Raw genomic sequence first — 18,517 nt, 5'->3', positions numbered from 1 at the left:
TGTGAATAAGCGTTGCCCTTTTGAAAAATTATGAGAAAGAATATAATAAAAGGTTTGAGCATTGCAAGGCAATTAGGGGCAATTACCTTAAACTCAGATGATAGGTCTCTTTTTGCCTTTCAGAATGAAAGGGTCTATCCTTGCCATAAGAGGGCAGGAAGCCTTTCGTTTGGAGGTTGAAGGGTCGTCGAATTATCGTTCGCCCAAAGACTGACCCATGCCATAGAGGGGCAAGTAGTCTAAGGGGAAAGATCAGAATAGCCTTTCGTAGGCAACCAGAAGATACCTCAGCCTTATTCGTAGGCAACTTTCCGAGGGTCGAGGTCATGTTAGTGTATCGAAGGCAGCATCATTTTAGGGTCTCATGACCTTTTGTCGAGGCAACATGGCTGAGGTATCCTCGTATTCGAGGGACTGGCTATTCTGCAAAAACACGAGGCAACAGGCAACAAGGCAACAGGCAACAGGCAACAGAGAGGTTACCCAAAAGCGTGCGTGTGTGCACCAATCACGTGATTATATTCGATTATATTATCTTGTAAATTAGCGATTCTAAATTCAATTCATGGTTGCCACTCCCTATTTTACTAACCACGCAGATAATATAAGGCAAGAAACAGTAATATGGGGGAGGGAAATTGTAACCAGCGGATCCCTTAATAGGGTTTGACACAAGTAATAATTAAACAGAAAAATAAAAGGTTAGGGTTTAGGGTTACCAAACTCGTGGCTTTGGCAATTTGACATACCCTGGAAAAGGCAAACAAAATAGGGTGAGTGCATTTATCGGTTCGAAGGCGAACACAGTCAACCCTAAAAATAAGGATATAATGTATTTAAAATAAAAATAAACAAAAGTACTTAGCTTGATTTGATCTGATATGGTTAGCGGGCGGAGGAAAATCCTGTTGCTAACCCTGAAAACATTTGACGGAGGCAAAGGCAAAAGCAGGAAAGAAAGTGAGTGTAGGAAGAGTCCATTGACTTTTGAGGATGCAACCATAATAATATTTTATAAGGCAATCACATATTTAAATAAAATGATAGAGTCGGGACTTAGCTTTGTAAGAGGCGTGGCTCGTAGTCGGAACGTATCTGAATATAACCCTGAAAAGAATACACAAAGAAATCCTTTGTAAACCCTGATTAGGGCACAAGTTAACCATAATTAATAGAATAAAAATAAATTAATTGTTGGTTTTCAACCCAATTAATTAAATCGGTGAAAATCGAGTTTCGATTAAATTACCTAACCCTAGTGTATATTTAATCAATTAATAAAAATACTACCTTAATTAAATAGTTAAATTAACCAATTATTTATCCTAATTTAAGATAATGATTTAATATAAAAAATAAAAGTTTAATTTTCATTAAGTAAAAAAAAAATGTTTTGTTATTAGGTAAAAAGAATATATATTTTTTTTTTAAAAAAGAAAAGAATTTAGTTAAAAACTAAATTAAATAAAGAAAAGAAAAATAGAGTAAAGAGAGAAAAAAAAAAAACTCAGCTGGCGCTGGATCTGGTGTGTACGCATCCAGAGGAATCATGATGGACTTGCGCTTCAGGGCCTTCGGATCTGGACCAAAGACCATCCAGCGGCTGCTATTTGGAGTTGTATTCTAAGTGCGTGGAACTTGATGCACCGGATCAGTGGGATGGAAACAAACAAATTGACAAAAATAAGTGTCGCTGGTCACGCTCGAACCAGTGACCTGGGAGTGTAGCGCGCATATGCCTAGCCACTGAGCCATCTTCGATTCGCTGTTAACAAGGCAACCGTAAAACGTAATATATTAAAATAAAGTCGATCAGTATTTCAAACCAAAACTCGCGCGCGACTTGCTGGGGGGTCATCTTCTTCGTATGCCCTGTAAAGTTTGCTACGGAGCAGACACGATTTCGCTGCGGTCCAGAACGTAGCTATCACCTGCAAACTAAAAAATCACAAAACACACGACATAAACTTGTTATGAGATCATGTACCAATTGGATGTGATCTCCTGAACGTGAATATGCTCTTAATTTCGTCTGATTTCAACTGTTTCGCCAAACCCCAATTTGAAAGCTGTGAACCCTAGCCATGGTGAAATCTCAATCCTGTACTCAAACTCCAATTGAACCATACAGAAAGCTTCGAAATATCATCAATAACAAGAATATACACTCAAATTTCATTCATTATGCATAAATCATCGAAAACGATTTTTAGTTAAAGGGGCCAAACCGTAACCGTGTATGTGAGGATTCTGAGCGCTTGAGACCTTGAGAATTATCCAGATAGTTTCAGGGAACACCAAAGAATGGATTGCAATCTTCAAATCCCCTTGAATTCCTTTCAACCCTTCGATCCGAATTTCACCTTTCTTTGACTTTTCTGAGTTTTGTGTGAACGTTCTTGGGCTGCTAATCCTTGCAAAAACCGACCTCTTGCATTCTGATTAACTGTGAATATATAGGTAAGTGATTCTAGGTCAACAAATTTGGACAAAATCCCTTTGAATCTTTGATTCCTATCTTGAGAAATTTGATTGAAAAATTATATTCAATCTTTCCAATTTTTGCCCAATATTTGATTCAATTATTGTTTGGTCAATTAAGAAAGATATATTTGATTGATTCCTTGTTTTTAAAATCAAAGCAAATAATATTTCATATTTATTTCACTATTTTATATAATTTTATTTTTTTTTTATGATTTAAAGTGATATAAACCATAAAATAATTAATAAAAATAGCAAAAATAACACGACTCTTGTTTTGGATCGTGGATGGGCTCATGATAGAGATTATCCTTTGAATCGGGGCTTGAAATTTGGCATAGAGGTTCTTTGAATCATATGAGAGGTTATGAGGTCCACTTGGGTTGTCAGAACTTGATTTTACTTTGAAAATATCAAAACCCTAGTTTGAGGGTTATTGTATAGGAGAGTGTGTTTATGAGCTTTTGCCTATGTACTTGAAGCTTGAATAAGAGAAATAATGTGGGCAAATTTTGGGGTATGACAGCTACACTTGGAAAGGAGTTTGCTAAGTCTATGCAGGCTGAATTTGAAATGAGCATGATGGGAGAACTCAAGTATTTCCTTGGGATTCAAATCAACCAAACTTCTGATGGAACATATGTTCATCAAACGAAGTATGTGAAAGTACTTCTGAAGAAGTTTAATCTTTCAGAAAGCAAAGAAGCCAAAACTCCTATGCATCCAACATGTGTCCTAGGTAAGGATGAGGTAAGTAAGAAGGTAGATCAGAAGTTGTACAGAGGTATGATTGGATCTCTTCTATACCTAATTGCTTCTAGACCTGACATTCTCTTTAGTGTTTGTTTGTGTGGTAGATTCCAATCAGATCCGAGAGAATCTCATTTAACTGCGGTTAAGAGAATTCTGAGGTATCTGAAAGGTACTACTAATGTTGGTTTGGTTTACAGAAGATCCAAAGAATATAACTTAGTAGGATTCTGTGATGCGACTATGCTGGAGATAGAATTGAAAGGAAAAGTACTTCTGGAAGTTGTCAATTTCTTGGAAGTCATCTGATCTCATGGTACAGCAAGAAGCAAGCTACAATTGCCCTCTCAACAACAGAAGCAAAATGTGTTGCTGCTGCTGGATGTAGCACACAAATGCTCTGGATGAGAAGTCAGTTAGAAGATTATCAGATATATGAGAGTAACATTCCTATTTTCTGTGATAATACTTCTGCTATATGTTTATCTAAGAATCCTATCTTACATTCAAAAGCTAAACATATTGAGATTAAACATCATTTCATAAGGGACTATGTTCAGAAGGGTGTTATATTTTTAAACTTTGTGGATACAGACCATCAATGGGCTGATATCTTTACAAAACCCCTTGCTGAAGATAGGTTTAAGTTCATTCTGAAGAATATCAGTATGGATTTATGCCCATAATGAGAAGATGAGAAGATCTTATGTATGAGTATCTTCTGAAATGAGATTGGATTAGTCTTTTATAAGAAGTTCTGTTTGTAATCAATTAGAAGTAGTGATTCAGTTATTACTAACGTTTCATTGTCTAAGTTGATTCAGAATCTCTTTAAAAGTAAAACAGCTGTAACTGGCTATCCAGATGGTAAACACATGTTCATTTTTTTCTGGACAAACGTGCGTGCAGTTGAGGGGACGTCTACTTAGGTAACTGTGCTAATCACTTCTTTTGTCATTATTATCTCTCCTCACGTCAAATAACATTAAATGCCATTCATCATTTCTTTTATTGTCCTTTTTCGTTTTTTCATACCCGTCAAACGTTTCCTTTCCCTAGAACGTTTCCTTCCCCACATTCCCTCTATTTATTTCTCCATTCCCTTGCATTCTTCAATCAATCTTTGCGCTCTCTCTCTCCTTCTCTCACTTTTCTATGAATATTTTTTTTCATAAACCTTAGTTTATTCATCTTCATCCTAGCATTCATCATGAATCCGCCTTCAAGTTTCTCTCAAGAGGTTTCTCCACTGAAAACTTGCTTCAGTCCTTCATCTATAATGGAAGTTTTGTGCAAATCTCATGTGGACGCTGATGATTTGGGTGCTTATGGTTTCAACCAAGATGCAAAGGCGAAGGCTCAAGGGTGGTCGTTCTATATGTATAGAACTGTTGGAAGGGTTTTCTGGTTCAAGGTTGAGAAACAAATCTCGGGGATCACTGACATTGATTTCAAGACGGATCTCTCAGGATTCCAAGAAGTCTCAAGTCAGATCTCTTCTGTGATGCTGTTATCAACATTTATCCAAAGGAAGAAGACTTTCTTGAGATATTGGATGATGATAAGGATCATGTTCTTAACTTCTATGTTAAGGGAAAGCCCCGTTTGAGACATTAGCTCTCTTCCTGTGAACTGTCTCTCACTTCCTCCTTGAATTCATGCATCTCTCCTACAGTGGAGGTTCTAGTCTGGACAGGCATGCAGAGTTTCAAGCTTTCATGGCTGAACAAACTGAGAAGACCGTAGGGATTCATGATATGTTAGCTAAGATTGTCTAAGCTAGGGTTGTAGTCCTTAAGTCTTTGTAGTTTTCCTTCCTTGTTGCATCTGTTTTCTGCATACATCTTTTGTAATCCTGTTTGTTTAATCAATGAAAAGTTAAATTTTGTTTCTTTCCTTTGTCGTTTTCTACATCTGAATCTTTTATATTCTTTTTGATGTTATGACAAAAAGGGGGAGAGAATATATGATAAATGATTTGATTAATATTATCAGTTACTGGGTAAAAATGCCCCACATTACTAACAGAACTTGTAAAGTTCTACTCTTTAAGTTGTGTTGTTGTAGGAATTGAAGATTCTCTTTCAAGATCAACATAAGAAGCAACGAGATGATGAAGCAACTCTTTAGAGAATCAAGCTCTTGGATTCTTGAAGCAAGCTGCGTACTATGAAGCTTCAGAATCAGAAGCAAGAAGGAAGAATGTTCAGATATTCTGATGATAGAATATGTTCTGATTCTGAATGTCTATATGGATCTGATACATTCTATATGGCTTATATGGCTCTGATACATATTATGTGTTCTGAAACATAATTTATGTTCTGATTCATTCATACTGACTTTTGTCGTTTAGTTTTGTTCTGTAACATTTCAGGATGTAGAGATGCTCTGATGATGCTCTGGTACATTCAACAATGTTCTGATACAATCTAGCATGAAGTGATGTAAAAAGAAATTCAAGCTCTGAAGCTGTCCGATGGAAGCAAAAGTCAGAAGCTGTGAATGTTCTGAAGATCAAAGAAATTCAAGTTCTGAAGCTGTCCGATGGAAGCAAGAGTCAGAAGCTGTGAATGTTCTGAGGATCTAAAGAAATTCAAAGTTCTGAAGCTGTCCTATGGAAGCAGAAATCAGAAGTCATGAATGTTCTGAAGATCAAGCACTGTGAACGTCTCTACCGAAATAATCAGGGAAGTCTTTTATTATTAAAATTCTTCTAGTATTAATTTCAGGGGGAGATTATTCATCTCAGGGGGAGATTGTTAATCTCAGGGGGAGACATATTCACATGCTTATGCTATAGCTGTGTAATTGTTTTTAGCCGTCTGCTCTTTCTGATCGCAAACTCATATCATTTATATATGTTTTTGTCATCATCAAAAAGGGGGAGATTGTTAGAACAAGATTTGTTCTGATCAATATTCTTAGTTTTGATGATAACAAGGATATGAATTTTGTGTGAGATAATGTGGTACTCTAATACATTGCAAATTCCCTTTCAGGAAATATAAAGAGTATGCACAAATCAGCGCTCAGAAGCTTTGTCTCAGAAGGTTCAGCATGCAACATCAGAACATGGTCTGGCAAGACATCAGAAGATGGTCAAGGCAGAATCAGAACATGGGTCTATGGAAGCATCTGAAGAACTTGAGATCAGAAGCAGAAGCACTGAAGCTCTCATGGTATCACGCTCAGAAGCACTTCAAGGTCAGAAGACAAGAAGATGCTATGCACCAAGCTGTTTGACTCTGATGATATTCAAATGTTTTATTCACAAACATCAGATCAGAAGAAAGTACAGGTGGCATGCTACGCTGACTGACAAAAGGAACGTTGGAAGCTATTAAAGGCAACGTCAGTAGACACAGCGTGAACAAGGCTCGAGGTAGTTGACAAAAGCGTGAAACATTAAATGCAATGCTGTACGGAACACGCAAAGCATTAAATGCTCCCAACGGTCATCTTCTCAAGTGCCTATAAATATGAAGTTCTGATGAGAAGCAATGTTGACGATTTTGAAAAGAACCAATTCTGAAAAACTTGCTGAAACGCTGTTCAAACTCAAAGCTCAGAAACTTCATCTTCATCAAAGCTCACTACATTGCTGTTGTAATATATTAGTGAGATTAAGCTTAAACGTTAAGAGAAATATCACTGTTGTGATTATAGCTTTTCAGAAGCATTGTAAAACTCTTATTTGATTACATTAATTTGTAAGTAACTAGAGTGATCAAGTGTTGATCAGGATACTCTAGGAAGTCTTAGCTTGTGTCTAAGCAGTTGTAATTAGAGTGATCACGTGGTGGTCAGGATACTCTAAGAAAGTCTTAGCTTGTGTCTAAGCATGTGTTCCTAGAGTGACCAGGTTGTGATCAGGATACTCTAGAAGACTTAGTCATGGGCTAAGTGGAAAACCATTGTAATCTATTGCGATTAGTGGATTAAATCCTCAGGTGAGGTAAATCACTCCGTGGGGGTGGACTGGAGTAGTTTAGTTAACAACGAACCAGGATAAAAATAACTGTGCAAATTGTTTTTATCATTCAAGTTTTTAAACTACACTTATTCAAACCCCCCCTTTCTAAGTGTTTTTCTATCCTTCAAGGATGACTATTAACAAACTTTTCATATTGCCAGTCATCAAAATAGGAATTACCTCCTCATTTATAGATGAATCTTGACCTGCAACTGGTTCTATCTAGTGTGTAGCTTTTACTAACAGGTTTTGACACTAAAGAAAAGGCGTGTGACATAATTAGGTTCTGAATTCAACACAGTATGACTTTGGAAGAAACCAATGTGTTTATAAAGACTCAGTCAAGTTCTAGAATGCTTCTATAACAACGGTTCTGATGAACGTTACTGATAGAGCTTCTGTTCGTGACTCCGATGAAAGAGATTTTGGGGCCTCCTCTAGCTCTGAGATTTTTTTGTCCAAGTTCTGAAGATTCTCAAGACAAGGTTCTGGAAGAACAAGTTCTGAAAATTCTGAAGACAAAACTTTTAAAGACCAAGTGCTGAAGTTTTGAAAGCAAGGTTCATTTAATTTTGTAAGCAAGTGAACTTTTGTTCATTAACTTGCAGCAAGTGTGCTTTTGTTCGATACTTGTTTAACACTTTTGCATTATTTGACTGTATTTCAAACTTGTGTAATCTGCTTTCAAGAAGTAAATCTGTAAACACAAACCTTTGTATTCATCGAGTGAAGTTGATAGTTCCTTGAGAGACTAGGGCTTTAGTCAGAATTTTCAAGATTAGTCTTTATGGTTTGCAACAAGTGACACTTAGTCTTTGTTATGGTGTCTGTAATCAGTTCGGTTATACTGGATTAAGTCTTTGTTGATAAGGCAAAATCACCTTGGCGGGTGGACTGGAGTAACTTCGTTAGCAATGAACCGGGATAAAAATAATTGTGTTATTTATTTTTGTTCTTGTATTTTGATTTGGGAAGAAATTGATTTTAAACCTTGAAACTCAATTGAAACCCCTCATTTCTTGTGTTTCACGCACCTTCAAATACATATTTTGTCATCGTCAAATTGTCCATTTTTTAAAAACTCCCAGTAAAAAACACAAACTCAGTCACCAAATTTTCTTTTGGAAATAAAGCATATCTATTATAACCAAAAACAAATAGTTATAAGTTGATCCCAATGATCCAGGAAAAACCAAACTACTAGCTTATACTACTAGAACTCACATGAATATGAGTACTTAAGTGTTTATTTGAATTACATCTCCACATAATACTATCTATAATTTTATCAAAGATATTATGCTCTAAACTCCTTTGGGAGAAAATGATTTCATTCCTTCCCCTCCAAATCTCATAGACGGTTTCGGCAATAGCAACCTTCAAGATTTGCCTTCTCCAACCTTTTTTCCTAGTTTTCATGATCAACCAATCTTTCTCCTCATTCCACTCCAAAGGCCTTCTAATGATGCCCAACCAATTTAACACCTTACTCCAATTTTCATTGAGGACACGACATTGAAAGAATAAATGGTTCGTGCTTTCAACCTGATCACACACACTACACTTAGGGTCTAATTACATTCCAAAACGAATGAGTCTATCCTTCGTAAGAAGTTTACCAATAAGGGTCATCCAAAGCGTGGAGAGAGCTCTCAGTCTTGCCAAATTATTAAGCATGATTTTGTGCCAAATATACTTCTCTTTCTCCCCTCGAAGGGCTTGGTACATAACTCCCGTCTGATACTTGTTTTCTTGTTCAACCTCTTTCTAATATGGGATGTCCCTAACAAAATCCTTGCATTTCATAATTTTCTTCATGATCCATAAACAGTTGCTCTTCAGTCACCAAATTTAGTGAGTTGGAATTGCCACATGACTTATATATAATATACAAACACATTTAAATATTTTTTTTTTACTTTTTAAATTTTTTTCACCAAAAAACAAAAAACACTAATACAAGTTCTTGAACTCAATATTTGAAGGTTAAAAAAATTATAAACTTACCACTGATGTTTTTTTAATAATTTAATTAAATAAATTTAAATATATATTCTATAAATTTTAAGTCCCACAATCCGTCAAAAAAAAAAATTCCCACAAAAAAATTAAAATTTGTTTGTTTTTATACTACTATTACATATATTTGTTAACAAAATATTTTTTAAATAAAAAACCTTCAAAATAAGAGAAACTAAAAAATATTTAATTGTGTTTCAATATAAAAAAGTCTAATATTTTAATTTTTATAATTTTATTTAAAAAAATATTGATATGTGTTTGAATATTATTTTAGTTCACATGATTTTAAATATGTTTGAAAATTGAATATTATTAAAAATTAAATATTTTTAGTTTGAATATCATTTAAATGTAATTTTAATTTGTATTAACTTTAAATAACAATAAAAAATTGTATATTAATAATTAAATAATTTTTTATTTACATAAAATATTAATAAATATATAAAATGATGAAGTTTTACTTAAAAAAATTGTAACTTTAAGCGGTAAGGCAACCAGGGGCGGATGCACTTGAAGCAGGTTGGGGGCTCAAGCCCCCACAAGAAAATCAAAATTTTCTTTATATTAATGTTTTATTTTGTTCTATTTTATTTTTTTCCCCATCTATTTACTAGCCACATCAAAGTATACTTATTCCACTCACCACACACCTTCATATTAATTTCATTTTATCTTTTTAACTCTTACTTATTCCAATTTAATTTTTCTATCAAATCAAATCTTAACTTTATTCTGTTTGACTCTAAGTCATACTTTTCTTCCAACTTTAGTATCAACAACCATTTATTTGATCTCTTCTTCTTGTTATTGCTTCTCTACTATTTAAAATTTAATTTTTTTTATTTAATATTAATTATTTTGTGTCTACTTGTAGATTCACTCAACTATTATTTATTTATTTATTTTATTATGTATTTTATAAATTTCATAAATTGTATAGTTAAAATATAGACTATTTATCTAAGCCCCACCAAAGAAAAATTCTGGATCCGCCACTGAAGGCAACACGATTATATGCCCATTGTCCATGGCTCAAATTCTCGCAATTCAGAAAATGAAAGAATAATATATTATAAAAAATACTTTTATTTTGATACATTGTTAATATAAATTTTTTAATTAAAGAGTAACTTTTAAATTAATTATGAGTAGAGTCAAACATTATAAAAGATATTATAATTATGCTGTTGTAAAATATATATATATATATATATATATATATATATATATATATATATATATATATATATATATATATATATAAATTTTTTTTTATTGTGTAAATGAATAAAATATTAAAAACAATTTTTACATAATTGTATATGTTTATATACAGGGTTAAGCAAATAGTTAGTTATTTGAATTAAAAAAAATGGTTGGTTTTATACAATTAAAATTTCTTTTTTAATCATAATAAAACCTTATCCAACTTTTAGTCCATGCAATATTTCTCTCAAGAGTTTTAGTCCATTTAAAATCAAAATATATTGAGAGTTTATCAAATCACTATTAGACTTTACAAATATATATATATATATATATATATATATATATATATATATATATATATATATATATATATATATATATATATATATATATATATATATATATATATATATATATATATATATATATATATATATATATATATATATATATATATATATATATATATATATATATATATATATATATATGGTTTTGCACAAAATGAGGTTAAATTTTGATTTAAAGGTCTAGATTTTGGTTATTTTCTTTTCTGAAATTTTCAGCACTTAAAATTTCATATTTATTTCATTAGTTAATTAAAATTTTAACTTTTTTGAATAAATTTTTATAATATTCTAAATACTCATATACAAAATAAATAAAAAAATTCAAAGGTTCAGATCGGTTAATTTAGAATCAAAAAATAAAAGTACTAACATAAAATTTTACTGACAAGTCAAGACAAAATTTATAGGAATTTGATATATATGTTATAAATTTTATAATAAAGAGTAATATGATATTTGACCATTATATATATATTTTTCCTGAGTCAACATTTGACCATGAGATACAAATAGAAAAGTGACAATCATACATTAAAGACATGTTTGTCTATGAAGTTTTTAATGACAAAAATATTAAAGCTTTCTTTTCTTTTCTTTTTTTTTGGTAAAATTTTACTTAATTTATCATGAATATACATTTTTAAAAAATCATAAAATAGTATTAAAACTTTAGACCAAATATAATATATATAATATTGCTAACTTATTTGGATAGATTCATACTTGACTACTATAAATTGTCACAAGGTAACATACATTGTTTTGTCTTGTAGTTGACTAGGTTCTTCTTCTATAATGTAACCATTCATCAAAGTTGGTTCAAAATCATTGTTCTGAAATTTTTTGTTGAGTGAGAAAGTAGACATGGGAAGAACTCCTTGTTGTGACAAAGAGCAGGTCAAGAGAGGACCATGGTCTCCTGATGAAGATGCAAAACTCAAGAGTTATATTGAAATTCATGGCACTGTTGAAAATTGGATTTCATTGCCCAAAAAAGCTGGTATTATTTTCTCTTTTCACATTATTGTTGCATTCTTTTTTTGGTTTTTCATTTTCATGAGAAATTTATTTATATATTTATTTATTAGTAAATCAATAATGAAATAATTAACTATGATTAATTTATAATATGCAGATCTTAAGAGGTGTGGGAAGAGTTGTCGTCTAAGGTGGCTGAATTATCTTAGGCCAAACATCAAACATGGAGGCTTTACTGAAGAAGAGGACACCATCATTTGCACACTCTATTCTCAAATTGGTAGCAGGCAAGTATTTTCAAATCATTTAATTTAATGCTACTATTATATTATCATTTTATAATTTCCAAATTATTATTACTATAAACTTAGATGAATTTATCTGTTATACATGATTTATTTAATATGATTTTATATATTATAATTGCAACAAATTGTTATTTCCTCCTATTTTATATATAATAAATAAGAGTATTGATTCAAATTCAAACTGAATAAAATAAAAAACTGCAAATCAATTTTAAAAATTAAAATTTTAAAAAATCTACTAATTTTTTAGGTGTTTGTATTTTCTTTTATGAAAACTGCTTACCAAATTGAATTTGAGATTGATATTTTAAAATAGATGCAAAGTTAACTGATCCACATTCATGTATTTTAATATTTATTTGTTTTTTTATTAATATGATAGATTATTAATTTACTATTCATTGATATTTAAATTATTTTAGAATTATTTATTAGTTTAATATTTCATTTATTTAAATATAAACTATTGTTTCTTTTCATTTTATAATTTTAATTTTTAATAGACTATATGTTGTATATTATTTCAAATGTATTATTTTATAGTATTTCTATAATATTATTGATGAAAAAATTATAATTTGTAATTTAAATATCCAAAAACTTATTCATATTAAATGTTATAAAATTGAATTTAATCGGATCAGATTTTTTTAAACTAGTTATTCAATACTGAATCAAACCGTGCGTAAATAATTTTATTTTTAAATCAAATAAAATTTCCTTTTAAAACCAATTCAAACCTCACAGCAACCAACTCTGAAAGTAAATATATTTTTTAGATTTATTGAATAGTTTGTATATCTATTCTATATGCTATAAGTTTTTAATTTTTTAAATTATTTTTCTTTATAGTACTAAGTTAGTTTTGTACTTTACAGGATTGTACAATATGCCTAAAAGTTTGAATACTCATGAAATTTTTGATTTGGTGCAGATGGTCTGTCATAGCATCAAAACTACATGGCAGAACAGACAATGATGTGAAAAACTATTGGAACACAAAACTGAAGAAAAAATTTATGGCAGGAAAAATTAACCTCAAATCATTGTCTGGAAATGACAATACTACCCCTCCAATTGCATCACTACCTCAAAATTCCAACCTCCAAAATTCACAATATTCTCTACTTTCACCATTGCCAATTATGTTAGAAAACAATTTTGATGCTAGTTATGAATTCAACAATGATGAAATAAACAATGGTTTCAACCAAGTTCTTGAAAAAAGCATTGTTGCCTCCGAAATTGGTACGAGTAACAACAATGTTGTTAATTCTATGGTGTCCGTGTGTGAAGACTCTTCGAGCATTGCAATGAACAATAATTATGTACCAATTCAAGATCAAGCTGCTAATGAATCAATGGATCCATTGCTCGATTTCGACTTTGGACTTCATCATGATCACGAGAGAGTTGGTGATTTTGCTTTAACTTGTGGTTTTTTGGATTGGATTGATTTTAATCATTCTGACATAAAATTAAATTGATTCAATACAAGATGTTTCATTGTTTAGTGCCAGTAATTATTCATGAGATTATGAGATAGCAAAATCATTTAGTGTTCTTTTAAACAAATCGAAGCGATAAGGACTGATTCTTAATAAGATAATAATCTGTACTTTGTTTTCGAAAAGAATAAGATAATTTATTAGACCAAAAGTTTGTTATTAAGCAATTTAAAAAGGTGATTATTAAAGATTACAAGATTGATGTTTTTTTTATAAGTCTTTGTTTAAGGTTAATGTGTTGCATGAATAATGTCGTTGTGTGGTCCTTGAGATTTGGTGTTTTGTTTTTTGTTTGGGAATAAGGATTTTTTATGGTTTATTTTTTATGAGTGGGTCACGAAATTTGCATGGAGATGTGTCCAATTCAAAACTTGGAGTTGAATATTTTGTCCTTCTTATCATTCAATAACCATAAAAGATTCTGTCTTTTTTCTCTCACTTCACGCTTCTTGTGCTGCATTTGTAGTACTCACAGTAAATGATTGTTTTTTAGCTCTGAAATAATGATGAAATGATTAACACAATTATGCCTCAGTCAATATTAGTTTTAATTGAATAGTGTTTATTTTAATGTGATTCGTTTTCTTAATAGTAATAAGTAGGGCTGGACAAGAAAGGGTCATCCGACCAATACCGACCGAACCCGGTGGTTTTTTAAGGTAATGGATCGGATCGGTTCGGTTTGGCGGGTGGACGGGTTGTAAAATATCTTTTATGTCATTTTACATTTATAAGTTAATTGAACCACTAATTTTACCAAACACTTCAATGAGCTTATAAGCTATCAGTCTCAACCATCCGCTATAAGCTATAAGTCATCAATCATCAGCCGTCAGTCATAAGCTATAAGCTATCAGCTAGCTTACCAGTCAACCGCTATTTTTACCAAACAGACCCGAGATAGATTTAAGGAAATCTCTTACGAGTGTGTTTGAGCATTTAGAAGTCTCTTGCTTGTGTGTGAGCATTTGGAAGCCTCTTACTTGTGTGCTTAAGCATTGAAGTCTTTTTCTTGTGTGCTTGAGCAATTAAAAGTCTCTTGCTTGCGTGCTTGAGCATTGAAATCCCTTACTTTTGTGTTTGGGCATTGGAATTCTCTTGCTTGTATGCTTGAGAAATTTGTAATCAGATTTTGTTATAGTGGAAATCTCTTGGAAGTGCAAGGGGACTGGACTACTCTTGATTTGCAGGAAGAACCAGGATAATTGCTTGTGTGTTTTCTTGCTCTTATTTATTTCTGATCAATTTTATTTGCTGCTATCACTATCAAACTCTAACTTAGATTCTATCGTTGTAAGATAAAAAGTTAAGACAGTTCAACCCCTTATTGTGTTTTTCTCACCTTCAGTTGGCATCAGAGCACGGTCTGTGCACAACACTTAACAGTGCTACATAAAAGATCCTGAGAGAAAAACAACATGCCTGAATCTAAAGTAGTTAACAATGCTGATCAAAGTACATCTAAAAAGAACAATTATATTTCTAAACCTCCAATATTCAGTGGTAATACCAGTGAGTTTGAGTGGTGGAAAAGCAAAATATATACTCACATAATAGGTCTTGATCATCAGTTATGAGATATTCTTGAAGATGGAATTGATTTATGGTTGATGGAGTATGTATGATGGCTGATGGAAAGAGCCCCACACCTGCTCAGAAAAAGATGTATAGAAAGCACCATAGAGTTAGAGGAATCTTGGTAGATGCTTTACGTCATTTTGAGTATCTCAAGATTCTTGACAAATCTACTGCCAAAACCATCTTTAATTCTTTTTGTGCTACCTAAGAAGGAAACCAACAGGTTAAAGAGGCCAAGGAAAACCTTTTGGTCCACAGTATGAGGTATTCAAAATGAAAGAGGATGAAGGCATTGAGACCATGTTCTCAAGGTTTCAAGTTCTTGTATCTAGTCTTCAAGTTTTGAACAAAAGTTATATAACTGTTGATCATGTCAAGAAGATTCTTAGGAGTCCTCATGCTAAGTATAGACCTAAGGTGACAGTTATACAAGAAGCTAAAGAGTTTATACAGATAAATCTAGAAAGCTTAATTAACAATCTCCATAGTCATGAGATGGAGCTGATTAGAGATTAACTTGTTTAGAAGTCAAAGTCTCTTACTTTGAAGTTTGTTGATCATTATGCCAAATTCTCTCAAGTTTGGAAATCTGAAGAACCTACTCATGAATAAGATTATGAAGAAGAATCAGAAGATGGAGAAATGGTATCCATAATCAAGAGATTTCAATATCTGGCCAATAAGAAGAATATGAAATTCTGAGGCAGAGGTAATGGCTTCAGAGAGATAAGCTCCATAATCAACAAAGATGATCAGAAAGGATGCTTTTACTACAAGAAGCCTGGTCCTTTTATTGCTGAATGTCTAGAGTTGTAGAAGGACCGTCTAAAGAAAGAAAGCTTTCATAAGAACAACTTTAGAAACAAGGTCAAGAAAATTTTCACGGTAACATGGGATGAACTTGACAAAGAAGAAGAATTTGAAAAAGATGAAGAAGAAGTCAATCTAGCTCTGATAGATTCAACGTCTTCACACACAAAATTTGATTCAGGTTCTGGATTAGATTCTGAAGAAGAAGAAGAAGAAGAAGAAGAAGAAGGTGAGGTATTTTATAAACTATCTCGTTCAGATTTAATTTCTTTCATTCAAGACCTTATGGGTCGTTGTCAAGATAAAGCCAGACATATGAAAAGTTTAAAAAGGGAGTATGATCTCATGAAATTTGAATTAGAATCTTCCAAAAATAAGATTGACAAATTAGAAAGAGATCGCATTGCTTTAATAAACTATATTTGTGACAAACCCCTTAGTGAGTATGAAATGGCTCTTCAAGAGTTTGTCAATTATGGATTTAACAATACTAAAATTGCTTCTATGATTTATGGTATAAGTAGAAGCAAAGGAGAATCATCTTTGTGTTTTTGTGTAAGTCACTCATGTATCTTTTGATACATTGAGGTAGACTGATAGTTCTCACTCATGAACTTTTAAGAAAAGAGTTTCATACTGTTCATTGTTCTCACTCATGAGCTTTTAAGCAAAGATTTGAGTAATGTTCTTGGTTAAAGACTTTAAGCAAAACTAAATATAATTTATTGGAAATGTAATCTTCTGTTTTGGTTATTGTCATAGGTTTGTGACTGGTTTTATCACTGTTGTTAAGTGCCAAATTGTAGTTATTTTGTGTATGTAAATAGTGGCACTTATCAATGCTTTTTGTTAATACCGTTTGAATAATTCCCCGTTTTTGTGTAATTACGTGTACTTTACGAATACTTGTATTTTCATATACTTTTATACCGTTTGATAGTTTTGTTGTATTTTTGTAGGTATTCTTGCGTTTTCGGAGCCTTGAGGAATAAAGTGTCGAAGACACGGCTGCGAGAGCAAAGAGAAAATAATTCTGTTGTTCTGGTGCAGGGCGCTTCGCGCGCTGTAGGGCGCGTCGCGCCCTCTTTGAGTTTGAAGAACAAAAGCTGTCAGAAGTTAGGGCGCGTCGCGCCGGATTAGGGCGCGTCGCGCGCTAGGGCGGTTTGATAAATTTATAAAGGGCGCGTCGCACCGAAGTAGGGCGCGTCGCGCCCACTGCGAAACTCTGTTTTGTATAAATAGTTAATAACAGATTTTTTAGGTTTTTTATCACCTCTTCTTGACAAGTTGAGCTCTGATCCATTTTTGGTAGTTTAGAGGTTGAGGAAACACCATTGGATGCTACACCATGTGGATTGATCGTGGATCTGTCTCGATTTCATTGTACCGGTGAGATCTTTCCGGTTCATCTTCTCTCTTTCCTTTGTTTCATTCCAATGGTGGGTGTTGTATGTATGTTTCTACTCTTATTGTATGTATATTTGTGGATCTTGGGATCGTTTATATATTCGCTTTACAAATCATCATTGTTGTTGTTCTGGATCTTTTTGCTTAAATGCTCTAGATTTGTGTTGTTGCAGACATGGACATCATAGATCTTGATTAGGAATGATAACTGTTAGTTTCTGGGTTGCAGACATGGATTCATGACTAACAATCGTAGTGGGTATCGAGTCTAATGCCTCCGTGTTGTTTGATTAGTGGAGAAATCGCTGATGTGAATAGTACGGTTGAGCTTTCGTCGGTGTTGCAGACATGGGCACCGATGTGGCATCTCGAATGATGCCCGGTGATGTTGATGCGTTTTGTGAGTGTCGAGCGATAGATCTTCGGATTTAAGTATTAGACGGGTAGAACGAAATACAACTCCATAACTCTTTCTTTTAGACTATTGAGATTGTTTATCTGCTTTTATTTACTTTTCCCGCATTTACTTTCCGCACCCAAATCATGAAACTTAGAACGCGAGATAGTCGAACGGCAGTTCTTCTCACCGATCTCTGTGGACACGATAATTCCCGGATGAATACTTCCAAATCTTTTGTTGCTTGCCGCTATACCGCTTCAACAAAATGGCGCCGTTGCCGGGGATTGGTTGAGATTAATCGCATTGCGATGGTTTTATGTTTTAAGTTTCGTTTGTTAAGTGTTTGTGCAGGACGTTTTCTTTAGGTTGCGTTTGAGGCGAAAGCATTGGCGTACCGCGAGGAAGTTTCTTACCGTTCGCGAAACAATAAAGGCGTCGAGCTTACGACGTTAAACGAGCGCTTGTTGGGAGGCACCCCAACGGTTTTATTTTTCTGTTTTTCTGTAATTGAGTTGTGTAGGTGTTAAGGGGTGGCTCACTGAAAAATCTGTCTTTTTAGATTGGTCTGGTTTTTCTGGTGTAGCGCGCGTCGCGCGCTCATGGGTGCGTCGCGCGCTGGGCAGCTTTTGGCCAGTGACCTCTTTTTAACGGGTCACTCGGCTCGCCTTTTTCCCACTTACACCAAGGCTTTATAGTATAGTATTTTATCGATTTATTTTTAATTCTTTTGTTTG

The 18,517-nt window shown here is 33.0% G+C and overlaps 1 protein-coding gene across 1 annotated transcript; it reads left to right on the top strand.

Moving 5' to 3' along the window:
- The first annotated feature begins 11,536 nt into the window (after positions 1-11,536).
- On the top strand, positions 11,537-13,567 carry LOC131598549 (transcription factor MYB36-like). Its single transcript, XM_058871137.1, has 3 exons — positions 11,537-11,794; positions 11,930-12,059; positions 13,015-13,567. Exons 1-3 carry the CDS (start codon positions 11,659-11,661, stop codon positions 13,565-13,567), a joined length of 819 nt encoding a protein of 272 aa, XP_058727120.1. The 5' UTR covers positions 11,537-11,658.
- The last annotated feature ends 4,950 nt before the right edge of the window (positions 13,568-18,517 follow it).

This window comes from Vicia villosa, linkage group LG4 (genome assembly GCF_029867415.1).
Source record: "Vicia villosa cultivar HV-30 ecotype Madison, WI linkage group LG4, Vvil1.0, whole genome shotgun sequence".
In the NCBI taxonomy this organism is placed as follows: Eukaryota; Viridiplantae; Streptophyta; class Magnoliopsida; order Fabales; family Fabaceae; genus Vicia; species Vicia villosa.
The sequence above is the reverse complement of the archived record's forward strand: the minus strand, read 5'-3'. Positions and strand labels throughout refer to the sequence as shown.